This window comes from Schistocerca gregaria, chromosome 2 (genome assembly GCF_023897955.1).
Source record: "Schistocerca gregaria isolate iqSchGreg1 chromosome 2, iqSchGreg1.2, whole genome shotgun sequence".
Taxonomy (NCBI): domain Eukaryota; kingdom Metazoa; phylum Arthropoda; class Insecta; order Orthoptera; family Acrididae; genus Schistocerca; species Schistocerca gregaria.
Window position 1 is genome coordinate 1,043,143,795 of NC_064921.1, and position 25,402 is coordinate 1,043,169,196.

General features: G+C 41.8%; 2 protein-coding genes across 3 annotated transcripts in view; both read left to right on the forward strand.

Annotated features, from left to right (window-relative positions):
- The window catches only part of LOC126335559 (UDP-glucosyltransferase 2-like), a 470,415-nt gene that overhangs the window by 214,121 nt on the left and 230,892 nt on the right, over positions 1-25,402 (forward strand). The window lies entirely within an intron of this gene.
- The window catches only part of LOC126335560 (UDP-glucosyltransferase 2-like), a 121,911-nt gene that overhangs the window by 155 nt on the left and 96,354 nt on the right, over positions 1-25,402 (forward strand). Inside the window, exon 1 of one of the 2 annotated variants that reach the window (XM_049998979.1) lies at positions 4,377-4,531. The exons of the other annotated variant lie outside the window; for it this stretch is intronic. Within the exon in view, the coding sequence (XP_049854936.1) occupies positions 4,525-4,531 (7 nt within the window). The 5' untranslated portion in view covers positions 4,377-4,524. Of the gene's footprint in view, positions 1-4,376; positions 4,532-25,402 lie in introns of those variants that run through there. 2 annotated transcript variants of the gene reach the window in all.

Consider the following 25,402-nt stretch of genomic DNA (forward strand, 5'->3'; position numbering starts at 1 on the left):
ATTGCTTTTAGGCCTTATGCGAGGCGTAAAAGAAAACACGCAGTTTCATTTAAGAGTAATATGAAAAGCTTCAGAATATATTTTCAGTTATGTTCTGTTGGCGTGAAGTGTCTCCAAAACAGTAGATTAGCGATACTAAGTCCTTATACATTTATGCAGTTTTTAAATGGGAAATCTGGATACAACTAATTCCAAAAGCTGCTTAGCTCGTTCTATAAAATCGTTTAAATAACGCTCTACTCTGATTAAACACTGTGTGAATTAACAATTTTTTCAAGGTAGTTTTGGAAATATCATTAAATAATTTTTCATGCAATAAAATTAAACTGTATTAAAATAAACATTTTTATAACAAACATATATTCGTTAACTGGATTCGGTAATCTGTTGACTAATTGCAGAAGACTATTTTGGCAAGCTTGTTTAGCCAACTACCAGGTAGTAGCTTTGGGCTCTAGCTTCCTACTCTGTATTTCGTACATCAGCTTGCGTCCTGTCAATGAAACATCTTTTACATCGCCAGGAATTCTGGAAAATATTAAGCTATTATGAACGAAACCGAAGACTAATTAATACAGAAAATGTCCACCGTAGCTCAGTCAACTGAGCTCACTCTGCTACTCCCTGATACTTGCAGTTGTTCCCTTGGGATTGAAGGAAGGAACAGACTGATTGAATTCGAGTTACTGATAATGTGAGCATCATACATGTACAGATTTTACTTCATCAGACCAACAGGCTCTAACCAGTCCATACACATACGGAATATTACCAAAACAAATATCAATACAGCAATAAATTGCTACTAATGACTCAGATTAAATAAAATTTGATCCATCGTAATTAAGACCAGAACACAACAACCAAGTACAACCATGGAATTCATAGATCGAATGATTCCAAAATAAAATATTGACAACAGCAACAACTAATTCATATAAGACTAACTGAATAAAATTTAAATGAATTTACATGTAATTAAATAATCTAATGTTTACCATAAATGCTATAACATTTAAGAACATTACTCTCCCTTTTAAACGACCATAGATGTTTGCTGCTAGAAATTTTCCAGAAATATAAAGCTCAGTCCATATGTCTACGAACAAAGCACAAGAAAGTATCACAGAAACTAACCTGAACCAGTTTAGTATCATAAACATAAAACATATTTTATCCCGTTCCTAACATACGGTGTTCGTGTTGCACGGTGCCAGAACTGTAAATCATAATGTACCAAATATCTAGGAAATCGACTGTCCAACTGATAACATGCAATTGTTAAAAAGTGTGTAACTGTAAGCTCAGAATGCAGAACCTCAAGTCTGCTCATCTCAGCAGGCTTACAATAACTGCCATATCGTGGGCAACCTCATACAGACATATGTTTCTCGAATTGATGCCAAACTTTTTACTGGCATCCAATCAGCGCTACCAGAGGGTAGCGCCTTACTAGCCAGTGGCCAATCAGAGGATTTAGTGCCAGTGCAGGAAACCTACGAAAAAACTTCCACACTTCGCAAGTGTGGTTCCTAAAAATATGATTGTAGATACTCAGATTAACAGCACAACGTTATTCTTCACATCTAAATTATTCTACGACAGTACAAAATACAGGATCTCTGCTAAAAAAGAGAGATGTGATGCAGTAATCGTTGAACTTGTTAGACCTAAGTGATGTTATGTTTCAAAAACGAACTGACCAAGCCTCATATAAGGGGCAAGAAAATATTACAGGAAACAATGCAAATAACTTTACTGAGTGGCTAATATAGCTTTCTTTTTAATGCTTCTGATCATGAGTATACCTGTGGTAGCATGTTGATCCACCAACGTTATATTTTCCACCTCTTTACCACAACTAACCTAACTGAAAGTGGCACATTTTAACGAGATTTTTAATGCACAGCATTTTTTTAAAAAATCAAGTATAACACTGTATTGCATCAAATGAGAAACTTAAAGGCACCACGGTTGCAGAAAATGATGGAACAAGATGCCATACCGAAAGTTAAATTCGAAACTTCTCAAATACGGTCTTCACAACAAAATAAAGTTATTTATGAAGACAATTAGAGATTTTTTAGCAAAAAACATATGTAGATCACATATCTATATCTAAAGAATTAGGATGATATGTGAAAATTTGAACTTTCCCCCACAGCAAAATCGTCTGTATTATATTACAAAATTCATAAAGTTGTAGAGTACAAATTACATTGAACTTGTTGTCATTGCTTAATTGATGTATAAAATAAAAAAATGGTTGAAATATTGGAGCATCTGTTATAGCTTACATTCTAATCTGCATTTTTCGATGCGCTCAATTCGAGGGTTGTATCACAGTTTGCAACCACAACAGACATTCAAATTAAATGTTTCCACATTTACAATGTCTGTGTTCGTTTCAAAGCAAGAGCGTCTCATTTATTGGCGCTTCACATGTATGAGTGAACTGTAGACTAATAGGTGACCCTAGTTCGATCTTCATAACATGCATTATATTCATTAAAAATATTAAAATTCCTCCTGTAACATTGCAAAATATACATGAGCACTACTGCTGATGTAACTTTCCGTGTAATATACTCTAGTCGACGATAATTACAAAAGTAAACAACTTCCAAATTAATGAAAAAGTCGTATTTAAAACTTAGGATCAGCCAGACTTTATAGTGCTTCCCTCTCCCCCCCCCCCCCTCCCTCCTAGGGTATTAACTACATCTTGCAATTCAAATCCCTTGTCATGTGATTGGTGGATTGACATGCTACCAGAGGTATATGTCATTGGTTACTCCTTTTTAATAACATCTAAAGTAATGGAAGAATTGTTAATGAGAGGAGAGGTAGGGGATGCCGTTATAATGCCATTTGAACTGTGACGTTCTTATGTTTCACTTAGTATGAAGAACAAGAAGTTGTTCTACAACTTTACTCATCATTAACTGCATATTCATGTACTTGTCTCAATTTTATTTACATATTGTAGTGAGATGGGTAGCGTACAAGCTTATCATAAGTGACTGAAACGATTTTGCAGATAATGCTACAGATAAATTGTAGGACACTTTCTCACAGGGTTTTGCACACACATGGAAAAATTAAAGAAGTCTTTTTGGCATATTACATGTCATCCATATGTGACCCCTACTGATCTTGCAAGTACCAAGTCGATAATTAAGCTCTTCTCACATTCAGCTCATCATGTCTCTATCCATCTGTTCAAAAGGACTGTAGATGCGAGCTCCAGTTCTGATACGTTTGTTGGTAGCAGAGGTGTCAACGCTGAGTCTTTCGCATAACCCTACACACGGAAGTCACATGCTTCGGACGGGAGAGTGTGAGGGCCATAACAAGAACTGCTTATCATCAACTCCACCATCGCCGATTCATCAGTTTTCCAATTTCCTGTTTAAGATTTCACGAACATCACGATGGCAGTCTTAAGATCTTCCAAACGGACATCTGTGCGCATGTGTTCAACTATTTCCTCATTCACTGAAGGCCAGCCCGCAATTTCCATCTGTAGATGTATCGTGAAGCTTTGAAGTAAGCATACCATTGTCAAATTAACTAGACGAACTTAAAGAATTCTGCTACCCAGGCACCAAAATAATCTATCATGGACAGAGCAAGGAGGACTTGGAAAGCAGGCTAGTGCTGCCAAAAGGGGCATTCCTGGCTAAGACAAGTCAGCCATTACCAAACACAGGTCTTAGTTTGAGGAGAATTTTCTGAGAATATGCGTTTGCAGCCCAGTATTGTCTGGTAGTGAAACAATGACTGTGGGAAAGAGGGAACAGAAGATACTTGACTGGAGATGTGGAGCTACAGAACATTGTCGAAAATTAGGTGAACTGATAAGGCAAGGAACGAGGAGTTTATCTGCAGAATCGGTGTGGACAGGAATGTGTGGCAAACGCTGACATGTAGAAGGGACATGATGACACAACATCTCTTAAGACATCAGGGATTATCTTCCACGGTACTAGAGGGAGCTGCAGAGTGTAAAATAACAGAGGAAGACAGATATTGGAATGCATTCGGCAAATAACTGAAGACGTAGGTTGTTGTAAGTGCCACTACGAGATGAAAAGTTTGCGAAAGGAGAGGAACGCTTGGCAGGCTGTATCAGACCCATCATAAGACTAATAGTGAACAAAAAAGAATGAAGTTTAAGAACCACTGTGACTCCTAACAAATGCGGCTAGAACTTTGGTGTCTTTCATTTTTATTACAGCTGAGAATATACCAGTACCATCGACTTACACATTTCCTCGTAGCCAGCTGAGTTATCACTGTCGTATCAGAGAAGCGTGTTTATTTCAGACTGATGCACAATCTGCTTTCTGGCCAACTACAGGAATACAGATAACACTTATCTATAAAATACGTGTCCCGCACGCGCAGTATGTTGCCCTGCCATCGTCAAGGGCTAATCGGTTGTGACAGCGTCTTCAGTGAGGTAGCGTGGTCGTCTTCCGTCACAGCATAAGAGCGCTTCGCCGTCAATCTCCAGCCACAATGAACAGTGAGTACTAACCATGAGAATGAAACTTCAACAACAGATTGATTTTCTGCCTTCTGCGAGGCGTAAAAGAAAACACGCAGTTTACTTTAAGAGTATTACGAAAAGCTTAGGAATACATTTTCAGTTAGGTTACGTTGGCGTGAAGTGTGTCCAAAACAATGGATTAGACCTTATATATTTATGCAATACTTTAAATGGGAAATCTGGATACAACTAGTTCGAAAATCAGCTGAGCTCGTTCAATAAAATCATAATCTGATTAAACACTACGTGAATTAAGAATTTTTTCAAGTTCCTTTAACTTTATTCGGGTAACTTTGGAAATATCATAAATCAATTTTAATACAATAAAATTAAAGTGTGTTAAAATAAAAATTTTTATAACTAACATATTTTCGTTCCTCGTTCATCCGTTAGCTGTTGGCATAAGTTTTTCAGATTGTATCCATGAGGATAATCAAAATTTTCTCACCAGCCGTGAGGAAGGACTCTCGTCCATGAGAACGAAAGACCTCCACCAATTAACCATGTGTGAAGTGGATGAATTATTTTTGATGCTGTATAAATAACAGAAGACACACTAATGAACTACTACGAAACTTTTTAACTCTGTTGTGAAATAATACCAGTTACATATTGACATATTTCAATTTTTTCTTATGGCTGGCAAATCTGCTGCTTAATCTTGCTACAATTTATGAGGAAGCTAACATATTCCACGTATATCGAATAAAGTGCAGTACAGTTCTAAGGCAATGAACCCGAAGATCCTAAAGGTGCCGGGAAGATATTTCGATAATAAAGAACATATATCGGAGAACGATACATATCAAATGAATATAATATCATGACTGTCGGCTGTTACTTGTTTCTGAGTATACACGTTTCCCACCTGTCGTCCCGTTGGTGTTGCATACGTGGTTTATATGGTTACAAATTTCCATTTATGGATGAAATTTGGAGCAACATTGAGCTATACAGAGTAGTGAAGCAGACTACAATTGATTTCAAAGCAGCAGATGAGGTGGCATGACTTTGCATTGGAAGAAAAATGCATGATGAAAGAAGAAATGGTGAAACAAGAAGCAGACCATCGCAAATAAAAAGGGTGTTCTTCACTAAAAGTATATCTTGAAAACCAAACATGGGCTTCAAGCTCAGAAAGCAATTTCTTTTAGTGAAAAATATAGACCTTACAATTAATTTAGAACACTGGATGTAAATGTTGTTACTCTGAGATGAAGACAACGATGACGAAAATAATTAATTTTTCCTAAATATAATTAAAAATTAGTTGGATTTTAACCGGGTAATGAAATAAGTTATTACTGTAAGCAGGTATTGCCCAGTGTTGCAATTGCAAGTAGCAAACAAAATAATGGATTAGAGCAATGAGCTGGAATTAAAATTTTATCTGCAAATCATATAGTTAACAAAACATTCATCAAGAGCACATGAGAAACATGACATGGGTTCGTCCTATGCTAAGATACTGAAGATAGTGTTGATATTAAAACTGGAAGAGAAAATGGGTAATGAATTCTCATAACTCAAAATTTTCTTACCAGCCCCAGAGGAAGTACTCAGATTCTTAAACAGAGTAATCAGTGAAGCAATGTGTGTTAATGAAATTTACCGCTTAATCATTTTTGTTATGCTAGTGACCTAATATTGATTCCTGTTTGTGCAGGTAAGCTGCTGTAATAAATGCCAGAATGTAATAGGACTGAAATGTTTTTCACTATCTGTTTTCTGATTGGTTTGATACAGGCTCCTAGGAATATTGCCCTCTTGCATCAAATTATTTATCTCCGCGTAGACTTGCACCCAACATCCTTGTAGAAAGCGAAGTCATTCCACATAAATGACCTTGACAAAAGCAAACGCCTTTGTAGGTTGCCTACATGTCAGGTGCAATTACGTCATCACTGATTTGTAATACGTGGTATTAAGATGGAGGATGGAGGGATATTTAAAAAGCATGCAAGGTGTCAGGGGATTTAATTAAAAAAATGTGGCGAAACTAGTCCAGTTATGCTTTGTAGTCCCACATTAGTTCACTAACAGCTCACACATTAAAAATGTACACTCTTTTACGAATTTCCTTGTCCATGCATAGCGATACAGGGTTATTCATTCTAACTTTTAAACATCCAGAACCGAATTAGATGATGCTGAGACAAGTAATTTAGTATCAGATAAGAGGGACCGCGTAGGTCGGGAAATACCCCAAACGTGGACGACAAATGTTGAACATGTGACTCACTAGATGAATCACGACACTTAAAGTAGTAAAGGAGTTTTGCTATTTGAGGAGCAAAATAACTGATAATGGTTGAAGTAGAGAGGATATAAAATGTAGACTGGCAATGGCAAGGAAAGCGTTTCTGAAGAAGAGAAATTTGTTAACATCGAATATAGATTTCAGTGTCAAGAAGTTATTTCTGAAAGTATTTGTATGGAGTGTAGCCATGTATGGAAGTGAAACATGAACGATAAAAAGTTTGGACAAGAAGAGAATAGAAGTTTTCGAAATGTGGTGCTACAGAAGAATGCTGAAGATTAGATAGGTAGATCACATAACTAATGAGGAATTATTGAATAGGATTGGGGAGAAGAGACGTTTGTGGCACAACGTGGCCAGAAGAAGGGATCGGTTGGTAGTACATGTTCTGAGGGCTCAAGTGATCACCAATTTAGTATTGGAGGGCAGCGTGGAGGGTAAAAATCGTAGGGGGAGACCAAGAGATGAATACACTAAGCAGATTCAGAAGGATGTAGGTTGCAGTAGGTACTGGGAGGTGAAGAAGCTTGCACAGGATAGAGTCGCATGGAGAGCTGCATCAAACCAGTCTCAGGACTGAAGACCACAACAACAACAGATGAACTACGTACAGCGATTGGGCAGGTCGATTCTACCGTCAGCGATAGGGCACAGTCCTACACATCGCTCCGTGAGGCTGTCCTGCTTCCGAACACCTTTTGTAAATGTGATTTGTTGTATATCAATAAGTTACAAAATTATTCTCCTCGCTGTAACTAAGCTAAAGCTGTTCTAATGATGTTTTTCTTTCACTTTGTCCATTTGCTTACAGATTTTATTTGTTGTTGGCGCGCAATTCGGAATATTATACTTATTTACTTGTGACGCAATGCGATAGTTTTTTGCTGTACTGTACTTCTCGTTTAACCAATGGAGACCGGGATACAGCTAAATGAAATAGCAAATGTTACTTCAGAGTAAAAACATAATTGTTTAACGCAGTGCAAAGCAATACTGCCACCCAGGAGCAAGAATCGAACCCTGAGCCCCACACGGAAAGTCGTGCATATAGGCCTGCAGCCACACCGATGTGAGTACTGGACTTGGGTTGGGATGATCAGGTATAACAGAGGGATCGGCTTCACCACTGCACGTGCGACGAGATACGTCATCTGCTGACGTCATGTGTCCAAATTTGTCGCCCACTTCTGGGCTATTTCCCGACATTTCCGCCCCATGTGATTTATGTTAAATTATTTCTCTCAGCATCATCTACATCGTTTCTTGGATTTTTGAACGTTAATAAGAATCGGGCTATATAATCTGCTGCCGGATATTCTCATGTGTCTAATGTACTCTTACATGCCATGCCTAAGGGCAGCTTATCGTTACCTGGAACAGCTACGGAACCATTTCCTCTGGAACCACTGTTTCAAACACATTATCTGCACATGACGTAACAACAAACTACTTCGTCTGGCAAAACTTAGGGTTTATTGTTTCAACTTTCTCAGGCCTCCTCTTAATTTCACGAACTCGTCCCACCTGATCGTGGAGTTCTCTAATGTTGCGGATCCAAAAAACAATCTCGCGCATGCTGACCATCTCCTTGCTTATTTTCACGGTAATCAAACATAAGATTCAACCCATCTGTCACCACTTTCTCTGAGGCTCTTATATTATGTACCTCGGATTTGAAGCTTAGTATTCTCATTTCCCATCCGGCAGTATTACCAGTTTTCCATGGTCTGGCTAACACACAAGTCAGCACTTAGTTGTCAGTCTATAACATGAACTTTCTACATTGCAGACACTATCTAAACTTTACCACGCCTAAGAAAACCGCCCACACTTCCAATTAATGAATTAACTTTTTCTCGTTCACTTAACTCCCTTGAGGCACAGACAGCCTCCTTCTTACCCTCTTCATGTTGTTATAAAAAAAAAATACCATTCATATTCCCATAGCCAATAAATATGTCTGAAAACGAATCCAGATGGAAGTCTAGTAGAAATTACTCTGGTGCTGACTTCACTGCTTGCTTCAGTGCCCAAAATGAGGCAGCCTGTAAAGATCCTCAAGGAAACCGAACCATTTTCCATAAAACTCATTAAACAGTAAAGCGTTCTCCACAAAATTGGTAACAACTTCCTAAAAAATTTTGCCTTTCCCACAAACCTGACAACTTATTTGACATACTGTGGGGTTGGGGATTACTTGATGGTTTCCGTTCTCTTTGTGTCAATCTCAAACGTTTCACCTTAAACTTCAAGGCACACAAACTTGATAGAGGAACACAAAGAAACAACTGTCTGTGGATTAACCGTCAGGCCTGCATTTCTTAATTGTTGAAGACCCTCCTGCAGATGTGGTACATTTTTCTGAATGAAGCTACTATACACCACTGCATCATAAATTTTATATCGAAAAATACAGCATCCATTACGTGCTATGGATAGTGGTGTCGGTATGGAATGCAAAGCTGAGACAGTTAAACTCAAATACAATCCACTCAGTTATGAACGCCGACGCTGTCTGTAAATTTTCTTCAAAGGGTATCTCATTATATACTTGACTGAAATCTAAGATGATAAAGAACCTCACTGCGCCAAACCATCTGAAACACGAATGCAAATCGAGCAGTGGCACTGATCTCAATGCTACATTTTATTTAATTGTTGGTAGTCCAGTACCGGATTACATTACATTTAGGAAACAGAAAGTTGGAGCAGCAGCAGAAGACTTACATTTTCGAAACACTGCGCGTTCTAACAACTTTTCCAAACGTTTCCAAATCTTATGGGACTTAAGTGCTAAGATCATCAGTCCCTAAGATTACACACCACTTAACCTGAAGTATCCTTAGGACAAACACACACACACATGCCCGAGGGAGGACTCGAACCTCCGCCGGGACCAGCCGCACAGTTCATGACTGCAGAGTCTTAGACCGCTCGGCAAATCCCGCGCGGCTCCAAACGTTTACTTGCTATCTTTATCTACGGTGGTGACAGTCTATAGGGTGGCTTCTTAAACAGAGCCTGTTCACTTAGTTAAATTAAATATGATATTCCAGCAGCTCAGTAGAATAATTCCCAGTCCACCAGTCAACAGATCCAGGAATCCAGCGCACACGTCTTTGATATTTATTTTGAGGATTTCATCTAAAGGAGCTAATCGATCACCTAAAGTCAGATTTCCCCACGCTACCTGTTTCGGTACTGGGTTTATTGGAAAACCCATCATCATACTGGTCCATGCCAGCAAAACTGAAATTGCTCTAAAGGATGAGCCAGCCGACAGGAAAATTTTAATTCATTTTATTAGTTCACAGAGGTTACTTCATTTTTTAATTACGGCCAATCCATGGCCGGTAGTGTCGGTTGCCTGTAAATTCTTTCGCCACATGGTTTAGTAACAGGAAGTTTGTATTGCACCTGGCGAACGGTCTACCCGACTGGGCTTGATCTGTGGAAAAAGACACATAGCTTCGTTAAGCAAGCAGTGTCACACACTGGCGATTACTTGAAGGGACAGGGTAACAAAATGAAAAGGGACAAATGTGGTGTGGAAGACCGCAATGAAATGAAATGGAGTTGGATGAGGCACATAGCAAGGCAAATGGACGTCCTCCTGCTTATCTTCCAGTTTGGCTAAAATTTATTGCTTGCCTGCCGCATGTGCTCAAGTGGTATGCGTTTGATGTTGTCATACAATTTCTTTTGTTATGGTCTATCTCGCGTACGTCGGCCGTGGTAATTTAATATATTATTATTTGATTGTTGCCGACTTACATGGTGGGCCTTAATAAAAATGATATTTCATTCAATTTTGATTTACGATTAGATGCTTTTGTGAAGTTCTCATTTTTAACAATGTTAATCTTAAATTATTTTTAACGTTAATGAATGTTAGACTCGTTGAATCTTAAGATTTGAGCATATAAGTCTCAAAAATGAGATCGACAGGAAGTGCAAAATGGCTAAACAGGGATGGCTAGAGGACAAATGTAAGGATGTAGAAGCTTATCTCACTAGGGGTAAGATAGATACTGCCTACAGGAAAATTACAGAGACCTTTGGAGAGAAGAGAACCACGTGCATGAATATCAAGAGCTCAGATGACAACCCAGTTCTAAGCAAAGAAGGGAAGGCAGAAAGGTGGAAGGAGTATATAGAAGGTTTATACAAGGGTGATGTACTTGAGGACAATATTATGGAAATGGAAGAGGATGTAGATGAAGACGGAATGGGTGATACGATACTGCGTGAAGAGTATGACAGAGCACTGAAAGACCTGAGTCGAAACAAGGCCCCCGGAGTAGACAACATTCCATTAGAACTACTGACGGCTTTGGGAGAGCCAGTCATGACAAAACTCTACCAGCTGGTGAGCAAGATGTATGAGACAGGCGAAATACCCTCAGACTTCAAGAAGAATATAATAATTCCAATCCCAAAGAAAGCAGGTGCTGACATATGTGAAAACTACCGAACTATCAGTTTAATAAGTCACAGCTGCAAAATACTAACGCGAATTCTTTACAGACGAATGGAAAAACTGGTAGATGCGGACCTCGGGGAGGATCAGTTTGGATTCCGTCGAAATGTTGGAACACGTGAGGCAATACTGACCTTACGACTTATCTTAGAAGAAAGATTAAGAAAAGGCAAACCAACGTTTCTAGCATTTGTAGACTTAGAGAAAGCTTTTGACAATGTTGACTGGAATACTCTTTTTCAAATTCTAAAGGTGGCAGGGGTAAAATACAGGGAGCGAAAGGCTATTTACAATTTGTACAGAAACCAGATGGCAGTCATAAGAGTCGAGGGGCATGAAAGGGAAGCAGTGGTTGGGAAAGGAGTGAGACAGGGTTGTAGCCTCTCCCCGATGTTATTCAATCTGTATATTGAGCAAGCAGTAAAGGAAACAAAAGAAAAATTTGGAGTAGGTATTAAAATTCATGGAGACGAAGTAAAAACTTTGAGGTTCGCCGATGACATTGTAATTCTGTCAGAGACGGCAAAGGACTTGGAAGAGCAATTGAACGGAATGGACAGTGTCTTGAATGGAGGCTATAAGATGAACATCAACAAAAGCAAAACGAGGATAATGGAATGTAGTCGAATTAAGTCGGGTGATGCTGAGGGAATTAGATTAGGAAATGAGACACTTACAGTAGTAAAGGAGTTTTGCTATTTAGGAAGTAAAATAACTGATGATGGTCGAAGTAGAGAGGATATAAAATGTAGACTGGCAATGGCAAGGAAAGCGTTTCTGAAGAAGAGAAATTTGTTAACATCGAATATAGATTTAAGTGTCAGGAAGTCATTTCTGAAAATATTTGTTTGGAGTGTAGCCATGTATGGAAGTGAAACATGGACGATAACTAGTTTGGACAAGAAGAGAATAGAAGCTTTCGAAATGTGGTGCTACAGAAGAATACTGAAGATAAGGTGGATAGATCACGTAACTAATGAGGAGGTATTGAGGAGAAGAGAAGTTTGTGGCACAACTTGACTAGAAGAAGGGATCGGTTGGTAGGACATGTTTTGAGGCATCAAGGGATCACAAATTTAGCATTGGAGGGCAGTGTGGAGGGTAAAAATCGTAGAGGGAGACCGAGAGATGAGTACACGAAGCAGATTCAGAAGGATGTAGGTTGCAGTAGGTACTGGGAGATGAAGAAGCTAGCACAGGATAGAGTAGCATGGAGAGCTGCATCAAACCAGTCTCAGGACTGAAGACCACAATAACAACAACAAGTTGAACAATGGAATAAGCTTTTCATATTAATTTCCTCGGCTAGTCAGCTCACTTTAAACAAAAAAATCATTAGTTATTAATTACAACACGCGCGAGAGTATTTTTTCCTAGCTCCGTTAACTATTGCCTCGTAGTCGGAGCCCTGTACTGAAAATAACAATCTTAAACCTACGTATTTTCTGCAACGTCGGGCGGCTGTGGAGAAAAATGTATATTATGTTAATAGCTGGTGAGTTTTTCCCTTCCGCTAAATTTTATAAGTTAATATTTCCACATAATGGCGTCGTTGGCTGCATCGGCCACTGCGATTGTTGAACTGTAAATTACTCGAATGCAGGTTAATTCAAAGGAAGCCGGAGATGACGTCGGGATCACCTCCTGCAAATTAAAAGTGGACAATGATATTAAATCAATAAATTATCTGCTTAATTAGTACAAATATGCTTACATTTGACAGCACTCGCAAGATGCCCGTCTACACGCAACCCAGACAAGACAAGAAGTGAAGACGACTATAAAATTAAGAAAAGAGCTTATCTTGTCGTCTCTTTAGATAATTTTGTTATATTTCTTTGCACTTGAAACTTAGTGGCTTAACGGCTAGTGTCCACTTATTATTCAAATTTTAAATGTCTCTTCTTTATAAATACTGTTTTTTTAAGTCTTTTCTTATTATTTCGCTGGGGACGCTGTATCTACTATCTTCTGTTATTGTTACTTTCATCTCTGATTGCGACCATAAGTCTTCAGTTCTCACTGTGAGTCTTAATGTTAAGCCAAATGGAAACCTTATCTAAACTGCTTCAATTCTTTATTCCCATCCTTTCCATAGAATCGCGTTTTCTCTACCATACATAAAACCTACTTTGCCCCAATGTTGCGTAGTATTAGTATTAGGCCCTGTGGCTCGATGAGCGATATTCCCTCCGCCGGTGTGGGTCATCTTTCCGGTGGCGCTGTGGCTCCACCTACCGGGTCGATGGGAAAGCGAGGGTTACGCTCTAGCAAGTAGCGAGAATTTTGCTTTGGAACGCCTATCAGTAACGTCGTTTGCCAAGTCTGGTGGACAGTACAGGTGTCGTGCGAGGCAGCAGGAAGAGCACACCTAAAAAGGGCTGTTTACGCTAGTGACGGCACCATAGCAAATATCGCCGGCGTGAAAGCAGTCACGTTACTGGGAAGCCGTAGGTATATTTCGCTTGCTACATCTCTCCTGGCACCGTGATTTGCGGCAACTGACTCAAATAGAGCAAATGGCTCTAAGAACTATGGGACTTAACATATGAGGTCATCAGTCCCCTAGACTTGTTGTTGTTGTGGTCTTCAGTCCTGCGACTGGTTTGATACAGGTCTCCATGCTACTCTATCCTGTGCAAGCTTCTTCATCTCCCAGTACTTACTGCAACCTACATCCCGCTAAATCTGCTTAGTGTATTCATCTCTTGGTCTCCCTCTACTATTTTTAACCTCCACGCTGCCCTCCAATGCTAAGTTTGTGATCCCTTGATGCCTCAGAACATGTCCTACCAACCGGTCCCTTCTTCTTGTCAATTTTTGCCACAAACGTCTCTTCTCCCCAATCCTATTCAATAATTCCTCATTAGTTATGTGATCTACCCATCTAATCTTCAGCATTATTCTGTAGCAACACATTTCGAAAACTTCTATTCTCTTCTTGTCCAAACTATTTATTGTCAATGTTGCACTTCCATAGATGACTGCACTCCATACAAACACTTTCAGGAACGACTTCCTGACATTTAAATCTATACTCGATATTAACAAATTTCTCTTCTTCAGAAACGCTTCCCTTGCACTGACAATCTACATTTTATACCCTCTCTACTCTGACCATCATCAGTTATTTTGCTCCCCAAATAGCAAAACTCCTTTACTACTTTAAGTGTCTCATTTCCTAATCTAATTCTCTCAGCATTACCTGTCTTAATTCGACTACATTCCATTATCCTCGTTTTGCTTTTGTTGATGTTCATCTTATATCCTCCTTTCAAGACACTGTCCATTCCGTTCAACTGCTCTTCTAAGTCCTTTGCTGTCTCTGACAGAATTACCATGTCATCGGCGAATCTCAACGTTTTTATTTATTCTCCATGGACTTTAATACCTACTCCGAATTTTTCTTTTGTTTCCTTTACTGCCTGCTCAATACACAGATTGAATAACATCGGCGACAGGCTACAACCCTGTCTCTCTCCCTTCCCAACCGCTGCTTCCCTTTCATGCCCCTCGACTCTTATAACTACCATCTGGTTTCTGTACAAATTATAAATAGCCTTTCGCTCCCTGTATTTTACCCCTGCCACCTTCAGAATTTGAAAGAGAGTATTCCAGTCAACATTGTCAAAAGCTTTCTCTAAGTCTACAAATGATAGAAAAGTAGCTTTTCCTTTCCTTAATCTATTTTCTAAGATAATTCGTAGGGTCAGTATTGCCTCACGTGTTTCAACATTTCTGTGGAATCTAAACTGATCTTCGCCGAGGTCGGCTTCTACCAGTTTTTTCATTCGTCTGTAAAAAATTCACGTTACTATTTTGCAGCTGTGACTTATTAAACTGATAGTTCGGTAATTTTCACACCTGTCAACGCCTGCTTTCTTTGGGATTGGAACTATTATAATCTTCTTGAAGTCTGAGGGTATTTCGCCTGTCTCATACATCTTGCTCACCAGATGGTAGAGCTTTGTCAGGACTGGCTCTCCCAAGGCCGTCAGTAGTTCCAATGGAATGTTGTCTACTCCCGGAGCCTTGTTTCGACTGAGGTCTTTCAGTGCTCTGTCAATCTCTTCACTCGGTATCGTATCTCCAATTTCATCTTCATCTACATCCTCTTCCATTTCCACAATATCGTCCTCAAGTACATCGACCTTGTATACACCCTCTATATACTCCTTCCACCTTTCGGCTTTCCCTTCTTTGCTTAGAACTGAGTTTCCATCAAAGCTCTTCATATTCATACAGGGGATCTCAAGTTGATTCCGTATTTCTAGATTTCCGGAAAGCTTTTGACACCGTTCCTCACAAGCGACTTCTAATCAAGCTGCGGAGCTATGGGGTATCGTCTCAGTTGTGCGACTGGATTCGTGATTTCCTGTCAGGAAGGTCGCAGTTCGTAGTAATAGACGGCAAATCATCGAGTAAAACTGAAGTGATATCAGGTGTTCCCCAGGGAAGCGTCCTGGGACCTCTACTGTTCCTGATCTATATAAATGACCTGGGTGACAATCTGAGCAGTTCTCTTAGACTGTTCGCAGATGATGCTGTAATTTACCGTCTAGTAAGGTCATCCGAAGACCAGTATCAGCTGCAAAGCGATTTAGAAAAGATTGCTGTATGGTGTGTCAGGTGGCAGTTGACGCTAAATAACGAAAAGTGTGAGATGATCCACATGAGTTCCAAAAGAAATCCGTTGGAATTCGATTACTCGATAAATAGTACAATTCTCAAGGCTGTCAATTCAACTAAGTACCTGGGTGTTAAAATTACAAACAACTTCAGTTGGAAGGACCACATAGATAATATTGTCGGGAAGGCGAGCCAAAGGTTGCGTTTCATTGGCAGGACACTTAGAAGATGCAACAAGTCCACTAAAGAGACAGCTTACACTACACTCGTTCGTCCTCTGTTAGAATATTGCTGCGCGGTGTGGGATCCTTACCAGGTGGGATTGACGGAGGACATCGAGAGGGTGCAAAGAAGGGCAGCTCGTTTTGTATTATCGCGTTATAGGGGAGAGAGTGTGGCAGATATGATACACGAGTTGGGATGGAAGTCATTACAGCATAGACGTTTTTCGTCGCGGCGAGACCTTTTTACGAAATTTCAGTCACCAACTTTCTCTTCCGAATGCGAAAATATTTTGTTGAGCCCAACCTACATAGGTAGGAATGATCATCAAAATAAAATAAGAGAAATCAGAGCTCGAACAGAAAGGTTTAGGTGTTCGTTTTTCCCGCTCGCTGTTCGGGAGTGGAATAGTAGAGAGATAGTATGATTGTGGTTCGATGAACCCTCTGCCAAGCACTTAAATGTGAATTGCAGAGTAGTCATGTAGATGTAGATGTAGATGTAGAAGTGGTTCTCTTATCTCCAAAGGTCTCTTTAATTTTCCTGTAGGCAGTATCTATCTTACCCCTAGTGAGATAAGCCTCTACATCCTTACATTTGTCCTCTAGCCATCCCTGCTTAGCCATTTTGCACTTCCTGTCGATCTAATTTTTGAGAAGTTTGTATTCCCTTTTGCCTACTTCATTTACTGCGTTTTTATATTTTCTCCTTTCATCAATTAAATTCAACATTTCTTCTGTTACCCAAGGATTTGTACTAGTCTTCGTTTTTTACCTACTTGATCCTGTGCTTCCTCTACTACATCATCCCTAAAAGCTACCCATTCTTCTTCTACTGTATTTCTTTGCCCCATTCCTGTCAATTGTTCCCTTATGCCCTCCCTGAGACACTGAACAACCACTTGTTCGTTCAGTTTATCCAGGCCCCATCTCCTTAAATTCCCACCTTTTTGCAGTGTTTTCAGTTTTAATCTACAGTTCATAACCAAAAGATTGTGGTCAGAGTCCACATCTGTCCCTGGAAATGTCTTAAAATTTAAAACCTGGTACCTAAATCTCTGTCGTACCATCATACCTTCTAGTATCTCCAGGATTCTTCCATCTATACAACCTTCTTTTATGATTCTTGAACCAAGTGTTAGCTATGATTATGTTATGCTCTGTGGAAAATTCTACCAGACGGCTACCTCTTTCATTTCTCTTCCCCAATGCATTTTCAGCAACTATGTTTCCTTCTCTCCCTTTTCCTACTCTCGAATTCCAGTTACCCATGACTATTAAATTTTCGTCTCCCTTCACTATCTGAGTAATTTCTTTTATTTTATCATACATTTCTTCAATTTCTTCGTCATCTGCAGAGCTAGTTGGCATATAAACTTGTACTGCTGTAATAGGCATGGGCTTCGTGTCTACCTTGGCCACAATAATGCGTTCACTATGCTGTTGGTAGTAGCTTACCCGCTCTACTATTTTTTTATTCATTATTGAACCTACTCCTGCATTACCCGTATTTGATTTTGTATTTATAACCCAGTATTCACCTGTCCAAAAGTCTTGTTCCACCTGATACCGAAGTTCACTAATTGCCCTGCAACTACTGAAAAGGCTGCTGCCCCTCTTCAGGAACCACACTTTTGTCTGGCCTCTCAACATATACCCCTCCGTTGTGGTTGCACCTAAGGTACGGCCATCTGTGTCGCAGAGGCAGGCAAGCCTCCCCACGTGGTTCATGGGCGGTGGAAGAGCAGGAAGAGCACACCTAAAAAGGGCTGTTTACGCGGGTGACGGCACCGTAGCAAATAACGCCGGCATGGAAGCAGTCACGTTACTGGGTAGCCGTTGGTGTATTTCGCTTGCTACATCTCTCCTGGCACCGGGATGTGCGGCAACTGACTCATATGGAGGAAATGGCTCTAAGAGCTATGGGACTTAACATCTGAGGTCATCAGTCCCCTAGACTTGTTGTTGTTGTGGTCTTCAGTCCTGCGACTGGTTTGATGCAGCTCTCCATGCTACTGTATCCTGTGCAAGCTTCTTCATCTCCCTGTACTTACTGCAACCTACATCCTTCTGAATCTGATTAGTGTATTCATCTCTTGGTCTCCCTCTACGATTTTTTCCCTCCATGGTGCCCTCCAATGCTAAATTTGTGATCCCTTGATGCCTCGAACATGTCCTACCAACCGGTACCTTCTTCTTGTCAAGTTGTGACACAAACTCCTCCCCAATTCTATTCAATACCTCCTTGTTAGTTATGTGATCTATCTATCTAATCTTCAGCATTCTTCTGTGGCACCACATTTCGAAAGCTTCTATTCTCTTCTTGTCGAAGCTATTTATCGTCCATGTTTCAGTTCCATACATGGCTACACTCCCCTAGACTTAGAACTACTTAAACCTAACTAACCTAAGGACATCACACACAGCCGTGCCCGAGGCAGCATTCAAACCTGCGAACGTATCAGCAGCGCGGTTCTGGACTGAAGCGCCTACAACCGCTCGGCCACGGCGGCCAACTGGCAACTGGCTTCGTCGAACAAGCAAGAGGGTAAAGGCCTTGCTTGCGTTATAAATTGTGGCCGGAGTCGACCACTGGGTTCTATGCTGTTGACTTCAGTTTCTTGGCCGGCCGTTGCTACTCCCACTGGGTGTGTCCTCAAGTGTCTTTAATTTCAACTTGCTTGGTACGCAATGTTTTAGTGAGAGCTGTATGTGATGTGACGATGAACGTTTACTAGGGCCTGGAGTGTTGATACCTTCTGTTTGTAGGTTGCTACTGTCAGTGTTTATCCGTAATTGAAAACAGGCTGGCTGGTCCTCGTCTAAGTGCTCCTGGTTATTGTATTTACATCACACGACGAAGTCAAGCTGGCCCTGGATATGTTTTGCCATGAATTGCACTAACATTACTGTTACGTTCCTATCTGAAGTAATGTGTTGCGAATGTATAGCGAATACATAGAAAGAAGGATCCATTGTTGTATGATTATATGTTAGCAGAACAAACACTGGTAGCAGTTACTTCTGTAAAATATCTGGGAGTATGCGTGCGGAACGATTTGAAGTGGAATGATCATATGAAATTAGTTGTTGGTTAGGCGGGTACCAGGTTGAGATTCATTGGGAGAGTCCATCAACAAAGGAGGTGGCTTACAAAACACTCGTTCGACCTATACTTGAGTATTGCTCATCGGTGTGGGATCCGTACCAGGTCGGGTTGACGGAGGAGATAGAGAAGATCCAAAGAAGAGCGGCGCGATTTTTCACAGGGTTATTTGGTAAGCGTGATAACGTTAACGAGATGTTTAGCAAACTCCAATGGCATACTCTGCAAGAGAGGCGCTCTGCATCGCGGTGTAGCTTGCTGTCCAGGTTTCGAGAGGGTGCGTTTCGGGATGAGGTATCGACTATATTGCTTCCCCCTAATTATACCTCCCGAGGAGATCACGAATGTAAAATTAGAGAGATTCGAGCACGTACTGAGGCTTTCCAGCAGTCGATCTTCCCGCAAACCATACGCGACTGGAACCGGAAAGGGAGGTAATGACAGTGCCACGTAAAGTGCCCTCCGCCACACACCGTTGGGTGGCTTGCGGAGTATAAATGTAGATGTAGATGTAGCAGTAGTGTGTCTGAGAGACGCGTGTCTAATTCTAAATGAGTAGTTTCATAAATTCTTACGAGTTACTGGGAGGCCAGTTGTCATTGTGTGTTTAAATAGTCTGAAACTGATTCTGTTAATGAAAGTACAAGAATTTCTTCAGTGACAGTATGTGGATATTGTAATTAATTCTGATTTAATCACAAATTTAAGTATGGCTATTTGCTATAAGTCGCTTTGTTTTTTGCGCACTCTAGTTGCTTGCATTTTGATTTCGTTTTATCGGGACTTCTGCTGTTTGCCTTGGTAGCGGGTGCGGGGTCATAAAGTATTTAAAGGGAATGTGTGAAGGGGAGCCTCTAAGGGCTGCTAATACCTGGCTATACAGGTATGAGCAGCCCTTAGGGACTCGCCTTCACACATTCCCTTTAAATATTTTGTGACTAACGCCCTTCTGGCTTGTTATTCATTTTATACGTAACATGTAGGTACTGTCTCTGTCTTGTATTGTTAGCCAGTACTTACACTGTTTTATATAAAAATATTTTTTATACCTCCAAATTTGTAATTATATTATAGACCACTTTAAATGTCTAAATTGTGGTGAAGACACTCTTAGAAGTGTTGAAATATGGTTAATAAGATTAAAAACTTGTGACCGAGGGCTCATTTGTTCCAATTTTAATACACCGTTGTGACAGCAGCGAATGCTGCTGCTCCACGCCACGACTGCTAATCGAGAGGGTTACTGGATGGGGGTGTGCAGCCTGCTGGGACAACGTTACTGTTCGCTGCTGCTCTCCGTGCCTCCATGTGCGTCCCAGTAGTCCTAATTACGCGACAAGTTTACGGGATTGGCTCCATCAATGTCAACACTATTGGCACCTCTGTCAAACTACAGGCGCACCGTGAAATGTTGAGTTAGACGGACCTCGATGTTGCTCTTCTCCCGGAAGTTTGCCTAGCGACGTTTCCCGATATCTATGGCTATGTTTCTTATCTCACGTCGTGTGCTGACGGTGACAGTGGGATGGTTATTCTTTTAGACGAAGGTATTGGGGTAGGTGACGTGATTTACCTACCATCGGCTAAGGGTCTTGCTGTGACTTTACACGGAGTCCGAGTTATCGATGTTTACGCTCACTCGGGCACGGCCAAGCGACGGGAACAGTCGCGATTCTATTCAAAACTGGCACAATTGTGCCAGCAAGATGTCGCGATTGTGTACTAGGAGAACCCTCGTCCATGTATTATATTATCCGAGAGAAGCAGGGTGTTGGAGACAGCTGGTCAACGCCCTCGATACGCCAGTGGTTGCCGTTTGACGTCCCTGAATAATATCGTAAACGCCTTCTATACATCAGACTAGCAGAACATTGGGTTAACGACTGATGTCCTCCGCTCCTTGACAGGTTCCCTCGACGGGGCTCCTGCGGAGGTTCTCACAGCGACAATTACGGAGATGACGTCGCTGATGCTCTTCATAAGGGTGTGGCGAGCAAAGCCCCAGGTCCTGACGGGCTTCAGCTGGGGTTTTACAGCACATTCCACAACATCATACGCTCACGCTGGAGTGCGATGTATGAAGAACTGATGAACCCTGATCTTCTCCTCCCACCCTAATTCGTAGAAGGGTTGCTTATGCCGGTCTCCAATGCATCGGGAGGCCGGGCAATTTGGGCGTCATCGGCCATTGACCATGTAAAATTGTGACTTCAAGATTTTTACCCGGATTATTGTCGCTCGCCTTCGGCGAGTCATCCCACAAGTCATTTCTCTGGATCAAACGTTCTTTGGTGGCGACATTAACATTCAGACGGAACTCAGCGATTACCGTGACGTCATTGCTCTGGCCACGACCTGCCACAGTCGCCGTGCCTTAGTGACAGAGGGGTTCGGCTACGCCTTTGCCAGTGTGTCACGACTGACTAGAAAACGTACTCCGACGGATGACCTTTCCCCGCAGGTTTATACACATCATCGTGCGGCTCGTCCGAGGTGCTACGTGGCGAGTGCTGGTCAATGGCTGTGTGGCGGGCCCTATTAATATCATGCGGTTGGTCCGTCTGCGGTCGATGCTTGTTTTCGCCATTGCCCTTGAGCCAGTGTTACAGGGATAACAAGAAGGGGGCATGCTTTCATCTGCCTCGCCTATCCAGATGATGTGGTGTTCTTGGTTCTATCGGAGGACGGAGTGCGAGAGGCACTCGCGAGGATAAACCAGTACGGGACTGCTGCGGGAGGCCGTGTAAACCTGACGAAATCTGGTGCTATGCTTGTCAGTAGAGGTCTATCAGAAGAGGTGTGGCACCATTGGCATTAGTGGACCAGATCAAATGTTTGGGGATCACCTTCACGTGTGATACACAGCACACGATCTCACCTAACTATAAACGCTAGCTATCGGCACGAACGTTCGTGGCAACCTTCTGAGAGTATTGGACATTTTACAATGGGTGGTTTTTTTTGTTACCACTCATCTACTCTCGCGACTACCTCATTTAGCACATATCTTACCGATGCCAAAGGCAATAGCACTCCAGGCGGCGTTCGCCTGCATTGTAAGCGCGGGTCTTATCTTCAGAGTCCACAACAACACACTGATACTTCCTCCTCGAGATATCGGCCTCGGCAGAGTCAACGTTCAAGCGAGAGCAGCTGCCCTTTATGTCAGTTTTTGGACCGGCCGGCGAACAAGATTATCGCGAAGTCTGGTTGACGAACAGGCCCTCCCTCTCGAATGGCACCCTTTGCAGTAGCCCACATTCCTTCCTCTCTCTCACACGTCAGCACCTTTTTCATCGAATACAGACATGTGAATGCTAACTTGCCTAGCAGTAGTGAAATCTGGTTTTGCAGGACAGAGCGGATCAGGATATGGCTGTGGAAAGGGGCCAAGATCACTTACTGTTACACAAGCCTTAAAGGCATTTAAAAACAATATGGCTGAAGGCCCGAACACAAGTTATTAAAATTGCTGAAATAATACACACGGCTGAAGGTCTTAGTTACCAAAACTTTACATTAATACTCGGCTGAAGGCCACACACACTGGGCATAGAAAAACTGACGACTTAAGACCTGGATAACATGGATTTCAGATAGAGAAGAAAATTTTAAGAGGTTTTACACAAGTGATTTTCAAATTTTAATTTAAGATGAGTGAAGGCCTTATCTTAATTTCACGTGAAGTTCGGCTGAAGGCCACATACTGAACATAGAACAACACAAGGCTTAAAGCCAGAATAACAATAATGATTTACAATGGGAAAAATACCGTTTTTTTAAAAAAAATAGGTTTAAGCAAGAATCTTTAAGGTTTTAATTTAAGATGGCTGAAGGCCTTATCTTAAAGTGAAAACAAGCTATATTAATAGACGGCTCAAGGCCTCGCACAGTACTTGAGACTAAAAATCGCAATAAAAAAACAACAACAGACCAATGGTGTTCAGAAGTGTTCCCAGGGTCGGCCTGAGGAGATAACTCTAACGTAAGATTAGATAAGGCAGGCAGCCAAGAATAAGATCAAGTAATCAGATGGCAACCCGACCCAGGGACGGCTCAAGGACCGACCAACAACTTAATCAATTCCCTTCGTCGACCAACCGCAAGAGGACGGAAAATATCAGTGGAGGACGAAGATACCATCAGCGCTACATCTTCAAAATTGGCATCTAAAAACAGACAAGGTAGAATATCCACTGAAAAATATGACCAGCACCAAAGGCTGTGGAACTAGACGCCGTGCCGGACAACATCAACACGGCGAGGAAACACACACTCGGTTCTATGTCCGAACCGAACGACTGCCTACTCCAGTATGCGGACAGCGTTCATGTGCTCAGTGGAAATCACAGAAGCTACACACATTTCCTCGTAAGCACTTGCACCAAGAACTCCGACAATCCTGAAACCAATCACCGTGGAACCACAAGGAGAAATGACAAGTCGAAACACACAGAGTTTCCATAAGCGGTCTCGTCCGGAGAGACGACCGACCGAACGACCAACCACGGTCGACTGCACTCAAGTTGTGTGTGTCGGCAACGGTCGGCGAGTCTTGGCTGTCCGCACCTCACTGTCGCTCCGTTCCCACCGACTGAAATCCTACAGACGATGACTCGGAAATACTAGCGGTCGCTCCAGAGATAGTACGACCGTGCACTTATCGATAAGCGCTGGTGCTTCCACTCACGGGCAGGCAAGCGAGCAACTTAGTGACGCTAGTAAATAAAAAAAAAAAACGAGGCGCCAGAACGATAAAGACAAGATGACGAGCAATAACCGGCATGACCGCAAGCCGCGCACGGCTTAACCAGGTTCAAATGGCTCAGTGCACTATGGGACCTAACATCTTAGGTCGTCAGTCCCCTAGAACTTAGAACTACTTAAACCTAACTAACCTAAGGACATCACACACATCCATGCCCGAGGCAGGATTCGAACCTGCGACCGTATCAGTCCCGCGGTTCCGGACTGCAGCGCCTAGAACCGCACGGCCACCACGGCCGGCGGCTCAACCAGGAATCCTGCGGCATTGTGGAAAGCCGATATCCTACGATCGCATGGCTCGTGGTTTGGCCTTCAGTGCACCATGTCCTCCTCGACAAGAGCGCTCGTGAGATCTGGTATCTGGTCGTTAATGGAAAATACATGAAACAGCTTCCTCTACAAACTATTAAGGGGGGTTGGACGTCAAACGGACCGACTTGGAGCAGGAGAGGCATCACAGGAAATTTTACTTTCCACTATATATACTTTTACAAATAAATTCATAAACTTTGCTAGCATGACCAGGAAGGATTCAGAATTCACACTCATAGCAGTGGAAGTCCCCCCATTAACCATGGACCTTGCCGTTGGTGGGGAGGCGCCTCAGCGATACAGATAGCCGTACCGTAGGTTCAACCAAAACGGACGGGTAGCTGTTGAGAGGCCAGACAAACGTGTGGTTCCTGAAGAGGGGCAGCAGCCTTTTCAGTAGTTGCAGAGGCAACAGTCTGGATGATTGACTGATCTGGCCTTGTAACAATAACCAAACCGGCTTTGCTGTGCTGGTATGATTAAATGATGATGGCGTCCTCTTGGGTAAAATATTCCATTCGGATCTCCGGGCGGGGACTACTCAAAAAGACGTCGTTATCAGGAGAAAGAAAACTGGCATTCTACGGATCGGAGTGTGGAATGTCAGATCCCTTAATCAGGCAGGAAGGGTTAGAAAATTTAAAAAAGGGAAATGGATAGGTTAAAGTTAGATATAGTGGGAATTAGTGAAGTTCGGTGGCAGGAGGAACAAGACTTCTGGTCAGGTGACTACAGGGTCATAAACACAAAATCAAGTAGGAGTAATGCAGGAGTAGGTTTAATAATGAATAGGAAAATAGGAATGCGGGTAAGCTACTACAAACAGCATTGTGGCCAAGATAGATACGAAACCCACACCTACTACAGCAGTACAAGAATATATGCCAACTAGTTCTGCAGATGACGAAGAAATTGATGAAATGTATGATCAAATCAAAGAAATTATTCAGATAGTGAAGGGAGACGAAAATTTAATAGTCATGGGTGACTGGAATTCGGTAGTAGGAAAAGGGAGAGAAGGAAACATACTAGGTGAATATGGACTGGGGCAAAGAAAAGAAAGAGGAAGCCG